The sequence below is a fragment of the Lipotes vexillifer genome, unplaced genomic scaffold, assembly GCF_000442215.2.
Source record: "Lipotes vexillifer unplaced genomic scaffold, Lipotes_vexillifer_v1.1 scaffold713, whole genome shotgun sequence".
In the NCBI taxonomy this organism is placed as follows: Eukaryota; Metazoa; Chordata; class Mammalia; order Artiodactyla; family Lipotidae; genus Lipotes; species Lipotes vexillifer.
This window is the reverse complement of record NW_006773157.1, coordinates 633,198-647,233: the sequence shown is the minus strand read 5'-3', so window position 1 is coordinate 647,233 and position 14,036 is coordinate 633,198. Positions and strand designations below refer to the sequence as shown.

At 51.1% G+C, this 14,036-nt stretch overlaps 1 protein-coding gene across 1 annotated transcript in view; it reads left to right on the top strand.

The window, feature by feature from the left end:
• The window catches only part of MEGF11 (multiple EGF like domains 11), a 247,823-nt gene that overhangs the window by 212,374 nt on the left and 21,413 nt on the right, over positions 1-14,036 (top strand). The window contains exons 11-15 of the mRNA XM_007448126.1: positions 797-960; positions 2,050-2,152; positions 7,576-7,722; positions 8,102-8,236; positions 13,100-13,228. Coding sequence (XP_007448188.1) covers positions 797-960; positions 2,050-2,152; positions 7,576-7,722; positions 8,102-8,236; positions 13,100-13,228 — 678 coding nt within the window. The remainder of the gene's footprint in view (positions 1-796; positions 961-2,049; positions 2,153-7,575; positions 7,723-8,101; positions 8,237-13,099; positions 13,229-14,036) is intronic.

The following is a 14,036-nucleotide window of genomic DNA, read 5'->3' as shown; positions in this document are numbered from 1 at the left end:
AGGAATGTAATAAAGGGGATTTGTTACCACAGTGTTAGAAGAGCTGAAAGGACTTACAAGGGAACGTGAGCAACCCAGAAAGTAGTAGCTTCTCCCACAGTTGCTACCACTTTTAGGGTGAAAGGGACAAAGGGACGAAGTGGAGTTCCCAGAGCCTGGGAGTGAGGGCCATCTGGTGGGAGCTGGGATGTGGGCAGAGGGGCTGCAAGATGGTGCTGGAGCACTGAGACACAGCCACCACCAGAGGCCCTGCTCATAGCAGAGAAGGAAGAGGAGATACCTGGCATCTCTCCTGCTCCCACCCTCCCATCACTGGCCAGGTCTCCCACTGGCAAGCCCATCTGGGAGCAGCTGCAGGCGTCAGCCCCCTGGGATACAGAACAGAGAAGGGGAAGGGGAGAAATGGATCTGAGGGCAGACAAGCCAGTAACCAGGCTCAGAATGGGGAAATCAGCCTATCACCAAAACACAGGGCCCTGAGATAAGTTTCCTGAGTATACCCTCGGCACAGATAGCCCTCTCCACCTCCACTGGTTCCCTGTCCCAGGTGGGATCACCCACCTATGGCAAAAACAGTGAGAACCGGGAGGCAGGAGACCCAGGTTCTAGCCCCCGCTCTCTCAACAGCCTTGCTGTGTTTCTCGGTGGACTCCGAATGTGGAATGTGTTCTGACCTAGCAATCAGAGAAGGGGTGGTTTGGGTGTGATGCCTTGTACAGAGCTGGTGGGGGGGTGGTGGGCAGAAAGCTATGCTGGGCCTAGATGGAGAGGTGACAGCCTCGTTCCCTCCCCTCAGGGTGGCAGGGCCTCGACTGCACCCTGCCGTGTCCCAGTGGGACGTGGGGCCTGAACTGCAACGAGAGCTGCACCTGTGCCAATGGAGCAGCCTGCAGCCCCACCGATGGTTCCTGCTTCTGCACCCCTGGCTGGCTGGGGGAAAACTGCGAACTGCCCTGCCCGGTGAGTGTGGGGCGGGGAAGGACGGGGTGGGCCCATCAGCCCCCTATGCCCTTTCCCCGTAGTTTTTTTGTCCACAGAGGTGCACAGAGCACTGGAACAGGTGGTAGGACACTTGGATTCAGGTCCCAGCCCTAGCTCTAACCTCTCTGTCCTACTTCCGGCCTCAGCCCTCTCATCTATAAAACGACAGATACTTAGCAGATATGGTGATGTGGCCTCACTTTCCCCTGGGTGCTCTTGGGAAACATTATTGACTCTGGCACATTTACCTGAGCCCAGATGCAGCTTCAGAATCCTTCTTGACACAGTGCTACAGGACAGCTCTTACTAATCCATCAGAGTTGCCATTCCTTGATAATAATGTCTAAGCTTCTTTCTGGTTCCAACAGTCTATAATTTTATGATCAAGGTTGGGAGGACTAAACCAAGCATTATCCAGTAATAACCCACCGAGACTTAATCCCTGGATCTTAGTCTAAGATACAAGTTAAGTTAAACCAACTGATAGGATATTGTTGAATGAGTCCTACAATCCTGGGTTCCAATCCTGCCTTTGCCTCATCCTAGCCGTGTTACCTGGAGCATGTTACTTCACCTCATCTTTAAATTTTGAATATAATGGAACCATCTCATAGAGTTGTCGTGAAGATTAAGAGAAATGAATTATATGAGACTCTTGATACCTGATGAGCACACAACAAATGTTGACCGCCACCTTCTTACCCACAAAGAAAAAATCATAGTCATTCCTCACATGTGATCAACGTTTAAAAATTTGCAAGGTGCATTTTCATTTACAATTTTAACTAATGATCATTACAGCTCTCTGAGCTTGACCACTGAGAGGTAGGGCAGGACCAACACCTCCCTCCTTCCAAACTGCATACTCTTCGTAATGCAGCCAAAGAATTATTTGGAGTAGCTTCACTGGATCCCCAGTTATAAAAAGTGCCTCCACAGTGCTCCAGCCCCAGTTTCTCTTCATCCTTGTTGGGCAGTGGCTCAGTTTTGTCATCAACATCTAAAAGAAGTGTGAGAACCTCTGAGGGTCTAAGTCTCGTCATTTCTCTCTCCCCCTTCTCTCCACAGGATGGCACATTTGGGCTGAACTGCAGTGAGCGTTGTGACTGCAGCCACGCCGACGGCTGCGATCCCGTCACAGGACACTGCTGCTGCCTGGCCGGATGGACAGGTAACCCCCTCTGCCATGCCACCATCCTGGTCCTGTGAAACTGAGCTCTTGGTGTTCTCCTGCTTCTCTTGACTGTTCCTTCTTTTTTTCCTTCACCTTTTCTTCTTCTTGCTTCCCACATATGCATCTTTTCTTTATATCCTCCGGGCTTCAGTTCTCCATTTCATTCCCTTTGAGTAAACAAATATTAATTGAACACCTAGTATGTGCAGGCTCTGTTCTAAGGGCTAGGGACAGACCAGTTTTAAAAAATTCAGACAGAGGTGTGGGTGCTCAACCTGTGTTTGCAGAGGATATGGTGGAGAGGCGGACAGGGAACTTTCTCCTTAGTCCAGGCTCAGACTCCTGGCCCCTACATGTGTCCTGGCAGCTCACCTCCTAAATAGATGGCAAATCCATCCATTTCTCACCAGCCACTGCCACCACCCTCGCCCACTGAGCACCATCTCTCAGCAGGCACTACCTCGGCCTCCCGTTTTTCTGTGGGCCTCCCCTCTTGCACAGCTGCATCCACTCTGCACATGGTGGCCAGATCCATTCACATCAGTCCCTGCTCAGGGTGCCTCCGTGGCTTCCCAAGACACTGATCCAAAATCCTTACAGTGACCTGGGGTCCACATGGCCCTGTAAGGCCCTGCCCAACTCCTCCACCTCTCTTTTGCGCCCTCCCATCACTCACTTCACTCCACCACCTGGGCCAACCACCCTCCCTGACTCCAGGCCTCAAATGTGCATACCCTCTGTCTAGATCACTCTTTCCCCTTCTCTTCACCTAATAACACCTTCTCATCCATCATATTTCGACATAAAGATGACTTCCTCTGGAAAGGCTCTCTCTCCCCCTGATACTACCACCTCCCCAACCTGGCCAAGACTATGAAAAAGCCCCTTTAATTCTCACAGCATTTTGCTGTACTTACTTCAATTGTCACTGAACTCTGATTTGAGTGACGATTTGTTTATTATCTGCCCCCCACCTTGACCATCAGTTCCGTGGAGGCAGGGACCACATCTGCCTTGTTCACCACTGTATCCACTGCCTGCCACACACTGAGAAATGGTTAAGAACACAGAGCTGGCACCAGACCTCCTTGCGCGAGTCCTTTACCCTCTCAGGGCCTGAATCCTCCATCCATAAAATGCAGGTAATTATAATCCTTATAACTACAAGATCATTTTGAAGTTTAGATGAGTTAATACCTGTAAGCGCTAACAGTGCCTGGCACATAATAGGTGCTCAGTAAGTATAAGCCACAAATACAGTGTCAATGTTACAAGAATGAACCCACTGGCCATTCCCAAAGTGGTGGACAGCAAGGAGAAAGAAATACAGGCATTGCTGGCAGTGCAGGTCCTCACATGAATAATTCACACCAGGCTGCTGAGCAAACTCTGTTCTCCACAACCAGAAAGTTTCTGAGCAGCTGAGGGCTGGGAACATTGCTTCCTCTGTAGCATCTCCAACCTGACTCCCTTGCCCTGCCGCTTAGTACAGAGCTAGGCTCTACACTGGTTACTGGCACCCTAGACTCTTAGCTGGAGCCAAATGGAAATCCATTTTAATTTTTCATTGCCTTAATTTCGAGTGAACCGATAAGATTTCAATGACATCTGGTGCTTAAAAATTATGTCTTTGATGGACAACCTTTCAGCAAGGTCTCTGCTGTTCTAAAACTACTTTCCCCAAACATGGTCCTGAAGTCATTTCAAAGGAGCAGTTGATGTCCTGAGATTTGTCAAGCAGAAGGAAACCAAGGAAAGACAGTGAGGGCGCAGGGTAAAGGCCCCAGCCCCCTGCTCGGCAAGCCCTCCCCACCCACTGCTGACTACTGAGACCCTGGCATGTTGCTTGTGCCTAGGCTCAACACTTGTTTCTCTTTGCTTTAAGCATGTACATGTCTTCTCCCCTTGCCCCCCTTAGCCACACACTTCTTGACTGGCATGATATCTAATTCACCGTGCCCTGCACATAGTAGGTGCTTACTCAGTGTTTATTGAAATAAGTTGAAAGGAGCTGGCCTATAACCATGTATGGGCTTTCCCCTTGAAGTGAAGGAGACCTTGACGATGTTCCGCTCCAACCTCCTATGCTACAGATGAGGAAAGGGAGCTGCCCAAGGTCTCAGGACATTAGTGCCAACAGGATGGGAGACACTGGATTGCATTGTAAAGGGGAACCATTTATTCATTCAGCTAGCATTTATTGACTCGAGCCATCACCGAGTCTTTATTAGGCAGCTACCACGTGCCCGGCACTGTGCTAGGCCCAGCAGTAAATGGCAAAATTCAACAGCAGTAGCCCCTGGGCACCTACTGTGTGCCAGACACTGTCCTGGGTACTAGAGATACAAAAATGACCAAGATCATTTCCCTGCCCATTAGGAGCACCTGGATAAAGAGAGTCAGAAGTGTCAAGAAGCCATAGTCCCTGTCTTCACAGGACACATATATATGAAATATTCAAATGATAGGGGCAAAGTTGTATGCCGCTATCAAATAGATGCTTGAATCCCTAGGCAGACATTCAGGAAGACTTCCTGGAGAAGGAAGACCCCAAAACCCAAAGCAGTCCCTGAAGGATGTGGGCTGCTGAATTGCTGCTAGCCTTGTGACATGAACTAGAGGTCACAATATATAGATTCTTAGCCTAGCTTTACCCACCAGTGTGGATGTGTAGGAGGCCCTGAAAGATAAAGCAAAGAGATTCCCTAAGGGTAAGAATGGGAAGGACCCCTAAGGGGGATTATTATCCCCATTCAACAATAGGGAGAACAGGGCCTAGAGAAGGCAACTAACTGATGATACCACTCCTCTTCAGAAGCTGTGGTTGGAGAGCCTCCCTTTAGGCCAAGGTCAAGCCCTTTGACTGCACCGGTGCAACTAGCTTTTCCACGCAAGGGGAAACTCTGGACCCTTCTCTCCACTTAGATGCCAATGTCTTAAGTTCCAGGGAGCTCTTGGGACATATAACAGCCTCAAACAGGAGCCCCACACCCACAGAACCAGGCCTAGACTAGAATAATTGGCAGATCCTAGAACCCAGTAGGCCCTTGCAGCCATCTGCAATCTGAGCATAATCACCTTACACCTGTGGTTCTTAATCTCCAAAAAAGAGGACACCTGTTTTGTTTTGTTTTGTTTTGCGGTACCCGGCCCTCTCACTGTTGTGGCCTCTCCCGTTGGCGGAGCACAGGCTCCGGACGCATAGGCTCAGCGGCCACGGCTCACGGGCCCAGCCGCTCCGTGGCATGTAGGATCTTCCCAGACCGGGGCACGAACCCGTGTCCCGTGCATCGGCAGGCGGACTCTCAACCACTGCGCCACCAGGGAAGCGCGAGGACACCTTTTTGACATGAAAACATTTGGAGGATCCCACACGTGAGAGTAGCTGTACCTTTAACATCCACTGATTTGGGGGAAAACATGACAGCAACAAGCTGCCATGAATTCAGGGGTGCTTTTGCATGCATTGTGTTTTATTAATCACAGTAATATCTGCATACAGTTTTAGGGAAAAGCCTACGACTATGGGAAAGAGCCTTGGGCAGCCTAACCAAGTGTGCTTGCTGCACAGGAGGGATTGGAGGCCCCCCGTCAGACAGTGGAGCTCCTCCATGGTCCAGGGCGCCTCCCAAGAGCAGCAGGGTCCCTCGGCCTGCAGTCTGAACAGGTTGTTTTCAACAACCACGGGCCAAAGAATTCCTTGGGGCAGATCATGGCTTTTGGTTTTAAACAGCTTTGTGGTTTCCCTCGCCCCAGGCTCCCCTTCGGTCCATCCGTGTTGCTTGTGCGGGCTTCACCTCTTGTGTACCTGAGACTCCACTGGGAGAGACCTCCATTGAGGAGGAAATGTGACCACCAGATTCTCACTGGGCAAAGACTGTATTCGCAGGAAGAAGCTCGGCGCACCCCATTCCCTCCGTTCAGAGGCCTATCTCCCGCCGAGTGGCATCTGAAGCCTCCACCCTGCTGCAGAATTGAGCTGTCACAGGGAGGGAGGCCAGCACGGGCTCTAAGCGTGCAGGCTTCAGCAGTTGTGGCACATGGGCTCAGTAGTTGTGGCTCCCCCCGTACGGGGGGGGGGCGCGGGGGGGGGGGGGGAGCAGGGGCTAGACTGAGGTGCTGGAGGAGAGTAAAGCCTGTTGCATCCCCCCTTCTCCACCCTCTCCCTGTCCCGCCCCCTCGCCTTTCCCCACCCGCCCAGGTAAGCTTGGATAATTCCAGCCTGCCTCGAAACTGGTCCCACCGCTCTCCTGCTGCTGCTAGGGCCGGCTCTGTTCACTGAGCCTGAATGTCTTCCTCCCTCTTCCTCTTCCTCACGATCCCTTTTCCTTATAACAAGGCAGACGTGCTTTTTAAACTAATTCTGCTCCTCTCTGAGCCTCTGATATTCGCCTTCCAAAACCAAATTGGTCTCCTGGGTCCCCACGGTCCATTCACCTTACACGTGGCGGACTAGAAGCCTTTCTGCCTGGGAGGAAACCCCACGCCAGAGCTGAGCATCCAGCCTCAGGCCTTTTAAAATTCTTCTCAGCCTTCAGGCTGTAATCACCCCAACACATAATTTCCTTTCTCTCAGCTCAAAAAGACCATGTAGGCCTTGCTTCTCTTTTTGACAGATTCCATCCCTTCCCGCATAGGCCACTGTATGTCAAACTGAAGGTCATTAAATCAATTTTGGGGGTCACAACTAGCTTTTTTTTTTTCTTAAGGACATAGGATGCATCATAGTGCAGAGAAAACATCAGATTGCATCACAGTGACAGTAAATGTCATTTGCAAAATGTTGGTTTCTATTATACATGTGTGTGCACATTTGATATAAAATACATATTGCACTGAGGACTCTGGTCAAAAGAATCTGAAAAGACCCCACCCACTCTCTAAGCCACTGCCCAGGGGCTGGTTGGCTAGGGCCCAGCAAGGATCCGTGGCTCCTGGGCTAACGTGGGTGGGCAGGTAACTCACTCCCAGCTCATGTAGCCCCTATAATGGCACTCACTTGCTGCACTAACCTTGGATTCCAGCTGAGATGTCAAAGACAAAGGAAGCCCTTCATGATCTGATCCCTTCCGATGCCCACAATCTCATCTCTTGCCGTATCCCATCTTGTACTTTATGGTTCAACCACACTATGCTGTTTTATCTTTCAAGGCGTGATTCTCTCTCCTGCCTCCTGCTCTTTGCACATAGGGTTTCCTTTTTCTGGTCAATTCCTCCTTGGTCTTTAGGACTCAGTTCAGGCATCACCTCTTCCTGGAAGCCCTCCCTGACCAGCCAAGCTTCTCTGTTTTTCTCCTCCATATTCCCAGATGTACTGTGTTTGCCTCCACCTCTTCTTACTGCATAGTACCCACCCCCCCCCGATTCTTCCTTTCACCCTCGCCCCTTACCACTGACCTGAGTCCACCTCTGGCCCACAGGCATCCACTGTGACAGCACGTGTCCACCCGGTCGCTGGGGCCCCAACTGCTCCGTGTCCTGCAGCTGCGAGAACGGCGGTTCCTGCTCCCCAGAGGACGGGAGCTGCGAGTGTGCCCCGGGCTTCCGAGGACCCTTATGCCAGAGAAGTAAGGCTGAGACCCTACCCCTCAGACCTCGGACAGCTCATCCTCCCCAGCCTTCCCAGCTGGAACTAGGACTGGCCTGAGAGAGGCTGGGCTTACACAGTCAGTCCCCATCAAATCCCTCCCTCTAATCCCCTTTCTCCTGGCCCTGACTTTTCTGTCCCCAAGTTCAGGGCCTAGCCTGGCTCCCCAGTAGAAATAGGACCAGACCAGACCACAACTTCTCTCTCTAGAAAGGGACGGGCCCTCCCAGGTGTGGGGCAGACGCGACTCTCCCCATGCTTCTGAGAAGCCTCTCTTCATCGCTGTGTGGGACTGGACAAGTAGCCAGGCTGGCTGGGGCCCCTTGGGCTGCTGACCACCCTCTCCCCTTCACCTCCAGTCTGCGCCCCTGGGTTCTATGGCCACAGCTGCGCCCAGCCGTGCCCCCTCTGTGTGCACAGCAGCGGGCCCTGCCATCACGCCAGCGGCATCTGTGAGTGCCTCCCCGGATTCTCCGGAACCCTCTGCAACCAAGGTACTGTCTCCAGGGGGAAGGTGTGTGGACCAGCGAGACGAGGAGTCCCAGGAGGGAAGTAGCAGGGAAGGAAGGTTCAGGATTCTCATCATACTCTGTGGAGGCAGCTCCTTGGCTCTTCAGGGCTTAGACCTACCTTAATAAGAATTGGACACACCACGGGGTGTGAGACAAAGCCATTATGCAGTGGAAGGAACAGGCTCAGAGAGGTTAAATGACTTCTCCATGGTCTCACAGCTTGAAGCTGCAGAGCTGAGAAACAAATTCTGACTCCAAAGCCCAGTCTAAACGGATAAAAAAATGAAACAAGCGTAGATGAGGTCCACATATGAAGTGACCCCAAATGGCTTGTGCTGAGTGCCAAGTGGGAAAGGCAGAGAACACTGTGGGAGCTCAGAGGAGACAGTTCTGGCTTCGCTGGAGATGGCAACTTCCCAGCCCTTCTCCCCTCACACTCAGGCCAACACTAATCCCGCACCACACGCTTTCCTGTCTCAGCTGCAGAATCCACAGCACCAACTCCAGCCAACTCTTCCACTCAACGGGAGTTGAAAAGGGAGATAAAGCTTATTGAATTGGTGTGCTGCTAAACTGGCTCTCTGCGGGGGAAAGCCCTAATCTGTGTCATTTGCAAATTTCCATGCTGTAGATATTCCCACCATGGCTGATTCTAAGGTACCAATGGTTTAACCCCGGTCGTGAAATTCCCGAATATTTAATAGCCAGTGTGAAGGTAGAAGCTGGCTCCGTCACACACCATTGCTTATTGCTGTCCCTGGCTTAGTTAGGCCAAGGCAGGGTGGATTTGGGGCATGGCTCCGTGCCGTGTAGGACTTCAGCTGGGCCTTAGCCTAAAAGGCAGAGATGGAAGAAAGGCATTGTGGGTAGAGGAACCAATCTGGGCAAAGCACAGAGGCGTGCATATGCGACTATCCAGCCATAGGGAATGGCAGGAGGATGCAGGGGCTGTGGATGGCAAAGGGGACTGAGAAGGTAGTCTGGGGACTCCTGGAAAGTTTTGAAGACAAGGTTGCAGAATTTGTACTTTAACCTGTAAGGAGCAAAAGGATCTTAGTATAAGGTAAACTTACAGCTAAAAGCAACTTCAAGGTCATCTGTGAGCGTCTCATCTGGCCTCTGCTTAAATACTTCCTTTGAGAGCTCACTGCCTCCCAGGGGACTGGATTCTTTTGATGAATAATGACCACTGAGCTCGGCTATTTTTCTAAGTGTGTGGGCCATTAATATGTATGAGTGGAAAGTTAACTCCTTGATGCTTTGAGGTCATGAGAAGTTTGGACCCCAGGGAAACATACGTGACAGTTTCATTTGCTTGCAGTCCTCCTAGGACAGTTTAATCATAACCTGACGGGTCGAGGTTTACTTATTAAACATCGGAGACCCAGCTGTCAATACAGATAGGCCAGGTCTAAATTAGGACCTAAGCAGCCCGAGGAGTAACTCTCACATCCTGCAATGTCTGATTTATCGCCCGCTGGCCTAATGAGTATTTTCCACACATAGATCTAACAGAGTTTGCTATTAATGGCAACTGCCCTGGTTAAGTCTCAAACCTTGTAAAAAATTGAACTGACGCTTTCTAATGACTGGCTTTCCAGCGAGTTACAGACACTGCTTATGCAGAATCATTAAACATAGATTAAATACAACCAGATGTTTTCTTTTCACCAGTCCCCCTTCTCTCCACCACCCCTCTCTTTGCCTCACTCTTGATTCAGCTAAGAAGTTAACCAATTAATGTATTAGACTGATCACATTAGCAGCTCTGTGGGTGAATTTGTCAGCCTTGCATATGTGAGAAAGACTTCAAAGATAAGACTGTCTTGTTAGAGAAGCTCAGAGTTGGTTTTAGGATGGGTGTCAGTGGAGCATCTCTGGCACCCAGCTCCCCACAGAGGGCCAGGACTAGGGGATGGGTTCCCCACATCATGTACCTCCCAGAGGCAGGGAAGAGCATGCTGGGTGAACTGCTTTTCAGGAAGCCAAAGCTGGAGGCTGAGCTGCAAACAGGCGAGATGCATGTCATCCTCCTGGCAGTGGACCTGCCCTGGAAGGAGCTAAGGTTTTTGCTAGGGAAGAGCACAGGGCCCAAATCAGCCATCGTGCCCATAACCATTAACTATAGCCCAAGGCCAGTGGGTGAGGGTTATCAGTCCCATTTCAAAGATGAGGAAACAGAGACTGAGAGGGGTGATGTGGTTTGCTCGGAGGTACTTAGCCAGTGAGTGGCAGAGCTTCCTGGCTGTGTGACCTTGGGCAAGTTACTTAACCCCTCAGTCCCTCAGTTTCCTCATCTGTAGAGTTAGTAATAATGAAAATATGTAATAATGAGAGTATTACAAGGTTACTTGAACTAATATTTGTGAAGCATTCAGAACAGTGGTACATAAAAGTGCCATAGAAGTGTTTGTTGAATACATAAATAAAACTAGTATCCAAACCCAAGGCTTTGGGCTAGAGAGCCTGGTATTGTTTGTCTCAATTGCTAATCATGTCCAGGAGAGGCACAGAGTGGCCACAGATCCAGGTGCCCACCATCCAGTTGGGGAAGGGCCAACAATATGAGGCAGTGTGGCCTAAGGGAGGGGTGCCAGCCCAAATTTCAAGAGATATGGGCCTGGGGAAGTTGCTTTTCTTTAAGAATCAACACCTTCCCCTGATGCTCAGTGTGGCTCAGCCAAATGAGGGCCTCAGGGATTCAAGGACTTCCTCCCCCATAACAGGGATGCAAGGAGGCCATGTTGGAGGGTGTAGGGCCAGCTGGAATTGGGCTTTGAGGGGAGCATGTCAAACTGAGAGGAGCTCGAAGGGACAGGGGTCACTGATTCCAGCAGAACCCACTGGAATGTCACTGCTCCTGGGGCCGGTTTTGGCCATTTGGGGAATAGTTCCTGAGTGTTTGTTGTATGCCATGCACTGTGCTGGGCACTCAGACACAGCAAAGAACAAGAGAGCCAAGTTCCCTGCCCTCATAAAGCCTGCAGTCCAGAAGGGAAAATTCTGAGCTCAGCCTTTCCCAGCAGAACTTGGGGGCTGGGGTCGGGGGAGAAGGGGCAGCAGTTTATTTCCACATATTCAGCCACCGTGCCTTGAGCACCTGTTGTTTTTCCAGGCATTGTGGGTGTACAGACATGGGTGGAACCCAGGCCTGGCCTGAAACGGCTCACAAGCCACGGTAACAGAAGACCAGGGAAGAAACTAATAGAGGGTCCTAGAAGCTCAAACAGGGACATAGCCTCCCAGAACAGAGAAGAGGGGTGAATCTGTTAGGATTAAGTTCAGCTATAAGTAACATAAAAACCCAAAATAACTGACTTGAAGATGACAAGCTTTGTGTCCCTCACACATTTACAAAAAAAAAACAAAAAAGACAGAAAGAAAAGCAAAGATCCAGAAGTAGGCCACTAGGGAGTGGTAGGGTAGCTTACATAGATGTCAGGGACCCAGGCTCCTTCTATCTTGTTGTTCAGCACATGGCTTCCACCTCTGAGGAAAGGTAGCTGCTTGAGCGCCAGCTATCTTACCCACAATTCTCATCCATAATCCACATTATTATTCAACAGGAAGGATGAATGGGCAAATAAAGGCACGCATTTCCACTTACCACTGGTCAGAATGTAGTCACGTGGTCATACCTCGCTGTGCAGGTGGCCATACGCCCAGTTAAAACTAATTCTAAGGAAGAAGAGAATTGATATTGAAGGACTAGCTGTCTACTACAGAGGGATCATCGGGGAGGTGGCCCTTAAGATGTGTCTTGTAGGCAGGGTAGGATTTCCACAGCTGGGCATGAGGGTCAGGGAAATTCTGGGAGGGAACAGCTAGAGTGAAAGCACAGAGGAGGAAAGGCATGGGGTGTTATTTGGAAAGTGGTGTGTGGTCCAATGTCTGGGTGATGAGGTATGTTTAAGTGCTGATCTCTAGGATCTAGGTTTTATTCTGGGGCACTAGGGTGCCACTGAGGATGTTTGAGCAGGGCATAGGAGTGCCATGAAGAGAGCTGTGCTTTAGAGAGCTCAGGCTGTAGGAAGCAGGTGGAGGAGGAATTGAGAGGGAATTGAGAGGGAGGTGCTCGGTGAACACTCATATCTAGTCCTCAAGGAGCTTGCAGCTTTGTTGAGGAAACCAGCCCTTCCTCCAGGAGCCAAGGAATGACTCCTCCAGGAGGGGCCGGGATCAAAATCCTACAAAGGACTCAAGGTGGAAATACCATGGGAGCTCAGTGGAAGAGAGCACCTTGTGGACCCAGGAGGGCTCTCCTGGGGAGGAGGCTGAACTGAGGCTCAAGGAACAGGTTGGATTTGGAGAGACAGAGGAAACAGGGGGACAGGGATAGACATTCGGGGCCGGTCCTCCAGCCACCTAACTGCAGACAGACCTGCCACCCTGCATTTGTCCCTCTCCTTCCAGCTATAAACATTCCCTGCCCTGGCAGTTGTGAGATCAGTGATGCTGACACAAGTGTGGTAATGGAAGGCAGAAGGCTGCGGGGCAGTGCAGGGACCACTGGACTGAGTGCAGAGGTGGGATTCCCAGCCTCACCACTTCTGTCTGTGAGACCTAAGTCAAGTGATTCTACCCCTATGGGCCTCAGTTCGTTCCTGTCAGAGGGAATCATTACTAGAGGCTCCTGAAGAATGCAGCTGTGGACACAAGAGGGGGAACTCATTGATGTGGAAATGGAGAAGGGTGATGGGGGTGCTGAGGTGGGCATTTCCCACTCAGATCCGTGACCCCAGGTGGCCATGGCTGTGGCCTGGGAACTTCTGGGGGTGTAGCTGTGGGTGGTGGTCTGAGGAGTACAAGTGGGAGGGCAGGTGCCAGGCTGTCCTGTGCCCACAGTGTGTGCTGGAGGGCACTTTGGGCAAGACTGTGCCCAGCTCTGCTCCTGTGCCAACAACGGGACCTGCAGCCCCATCGATGGCTCCTGTCAGTGCTTCCCTGGATGGATTGGCAAGGACTGCTCACAGGGTAAGCTGCTGCCCCCTGGGAATGCTCCCCCGGGAATGCCCCCCAACCGTGGTCAGGCCCAGAAACACCCACTCCCTGCCCAGAACCTCTCTGCCCCTGACGCTTCTATCTCCCAGGGCTGAAATTTCCCGCAGATAGGAATGTCCACCTGAGTCCCATATAGTCTCTATAGCTAACGTGATGAATTACTAGGATTGATCACTAGCATTATTAACTCTTAGTATTAAAGATATGGGCATTATTGGTAGTATCATTAATACTATGAACGCTATTAATACTCCTAGCACCTGAGCAAGGAGTAGCCCCTAAGTTTGGATGGGGAGGAAGAGGGAGTAGGGAAGTGAGGGCAGGCCCGGGCAGTTGCCTCACAAGGGTGTCCTCTGGGTGGCTCATGTGACTGATGTCCCGGGCATCATAGGCCTGGGCAGAGCATTGTAGGGGCTGTTCATATAAGGTGAACCCAATCTGATACAGAGGTAACAGGGACCCCCTATCGAAAGGCAGAGACTCAGCCTCTGCCCTGTGGAGTCCTTGGCTGATGGGTGAGACCCAGCCAGTACCCCTAGGACGGTCCCTGTTAAGATGCCCTGGCCCAGGACTTCCCTGGTGGTCCAGTGGTTAAGATGCTGCACTTCCACTGCAGGGGGCAAGGGTTTGATCCCTGGTCAGGGAACTAGGATCCTGCATGCCAGGCAGTGGCCAAAACAAACAAAACAACTGGCCTGAAGGCATTTCCATTCTGATGGAGGAGACACCCGTGCTATCCTCCGGGAGCTCATTAGCTCCCTGAGAAGAAATAAGTCCCTAC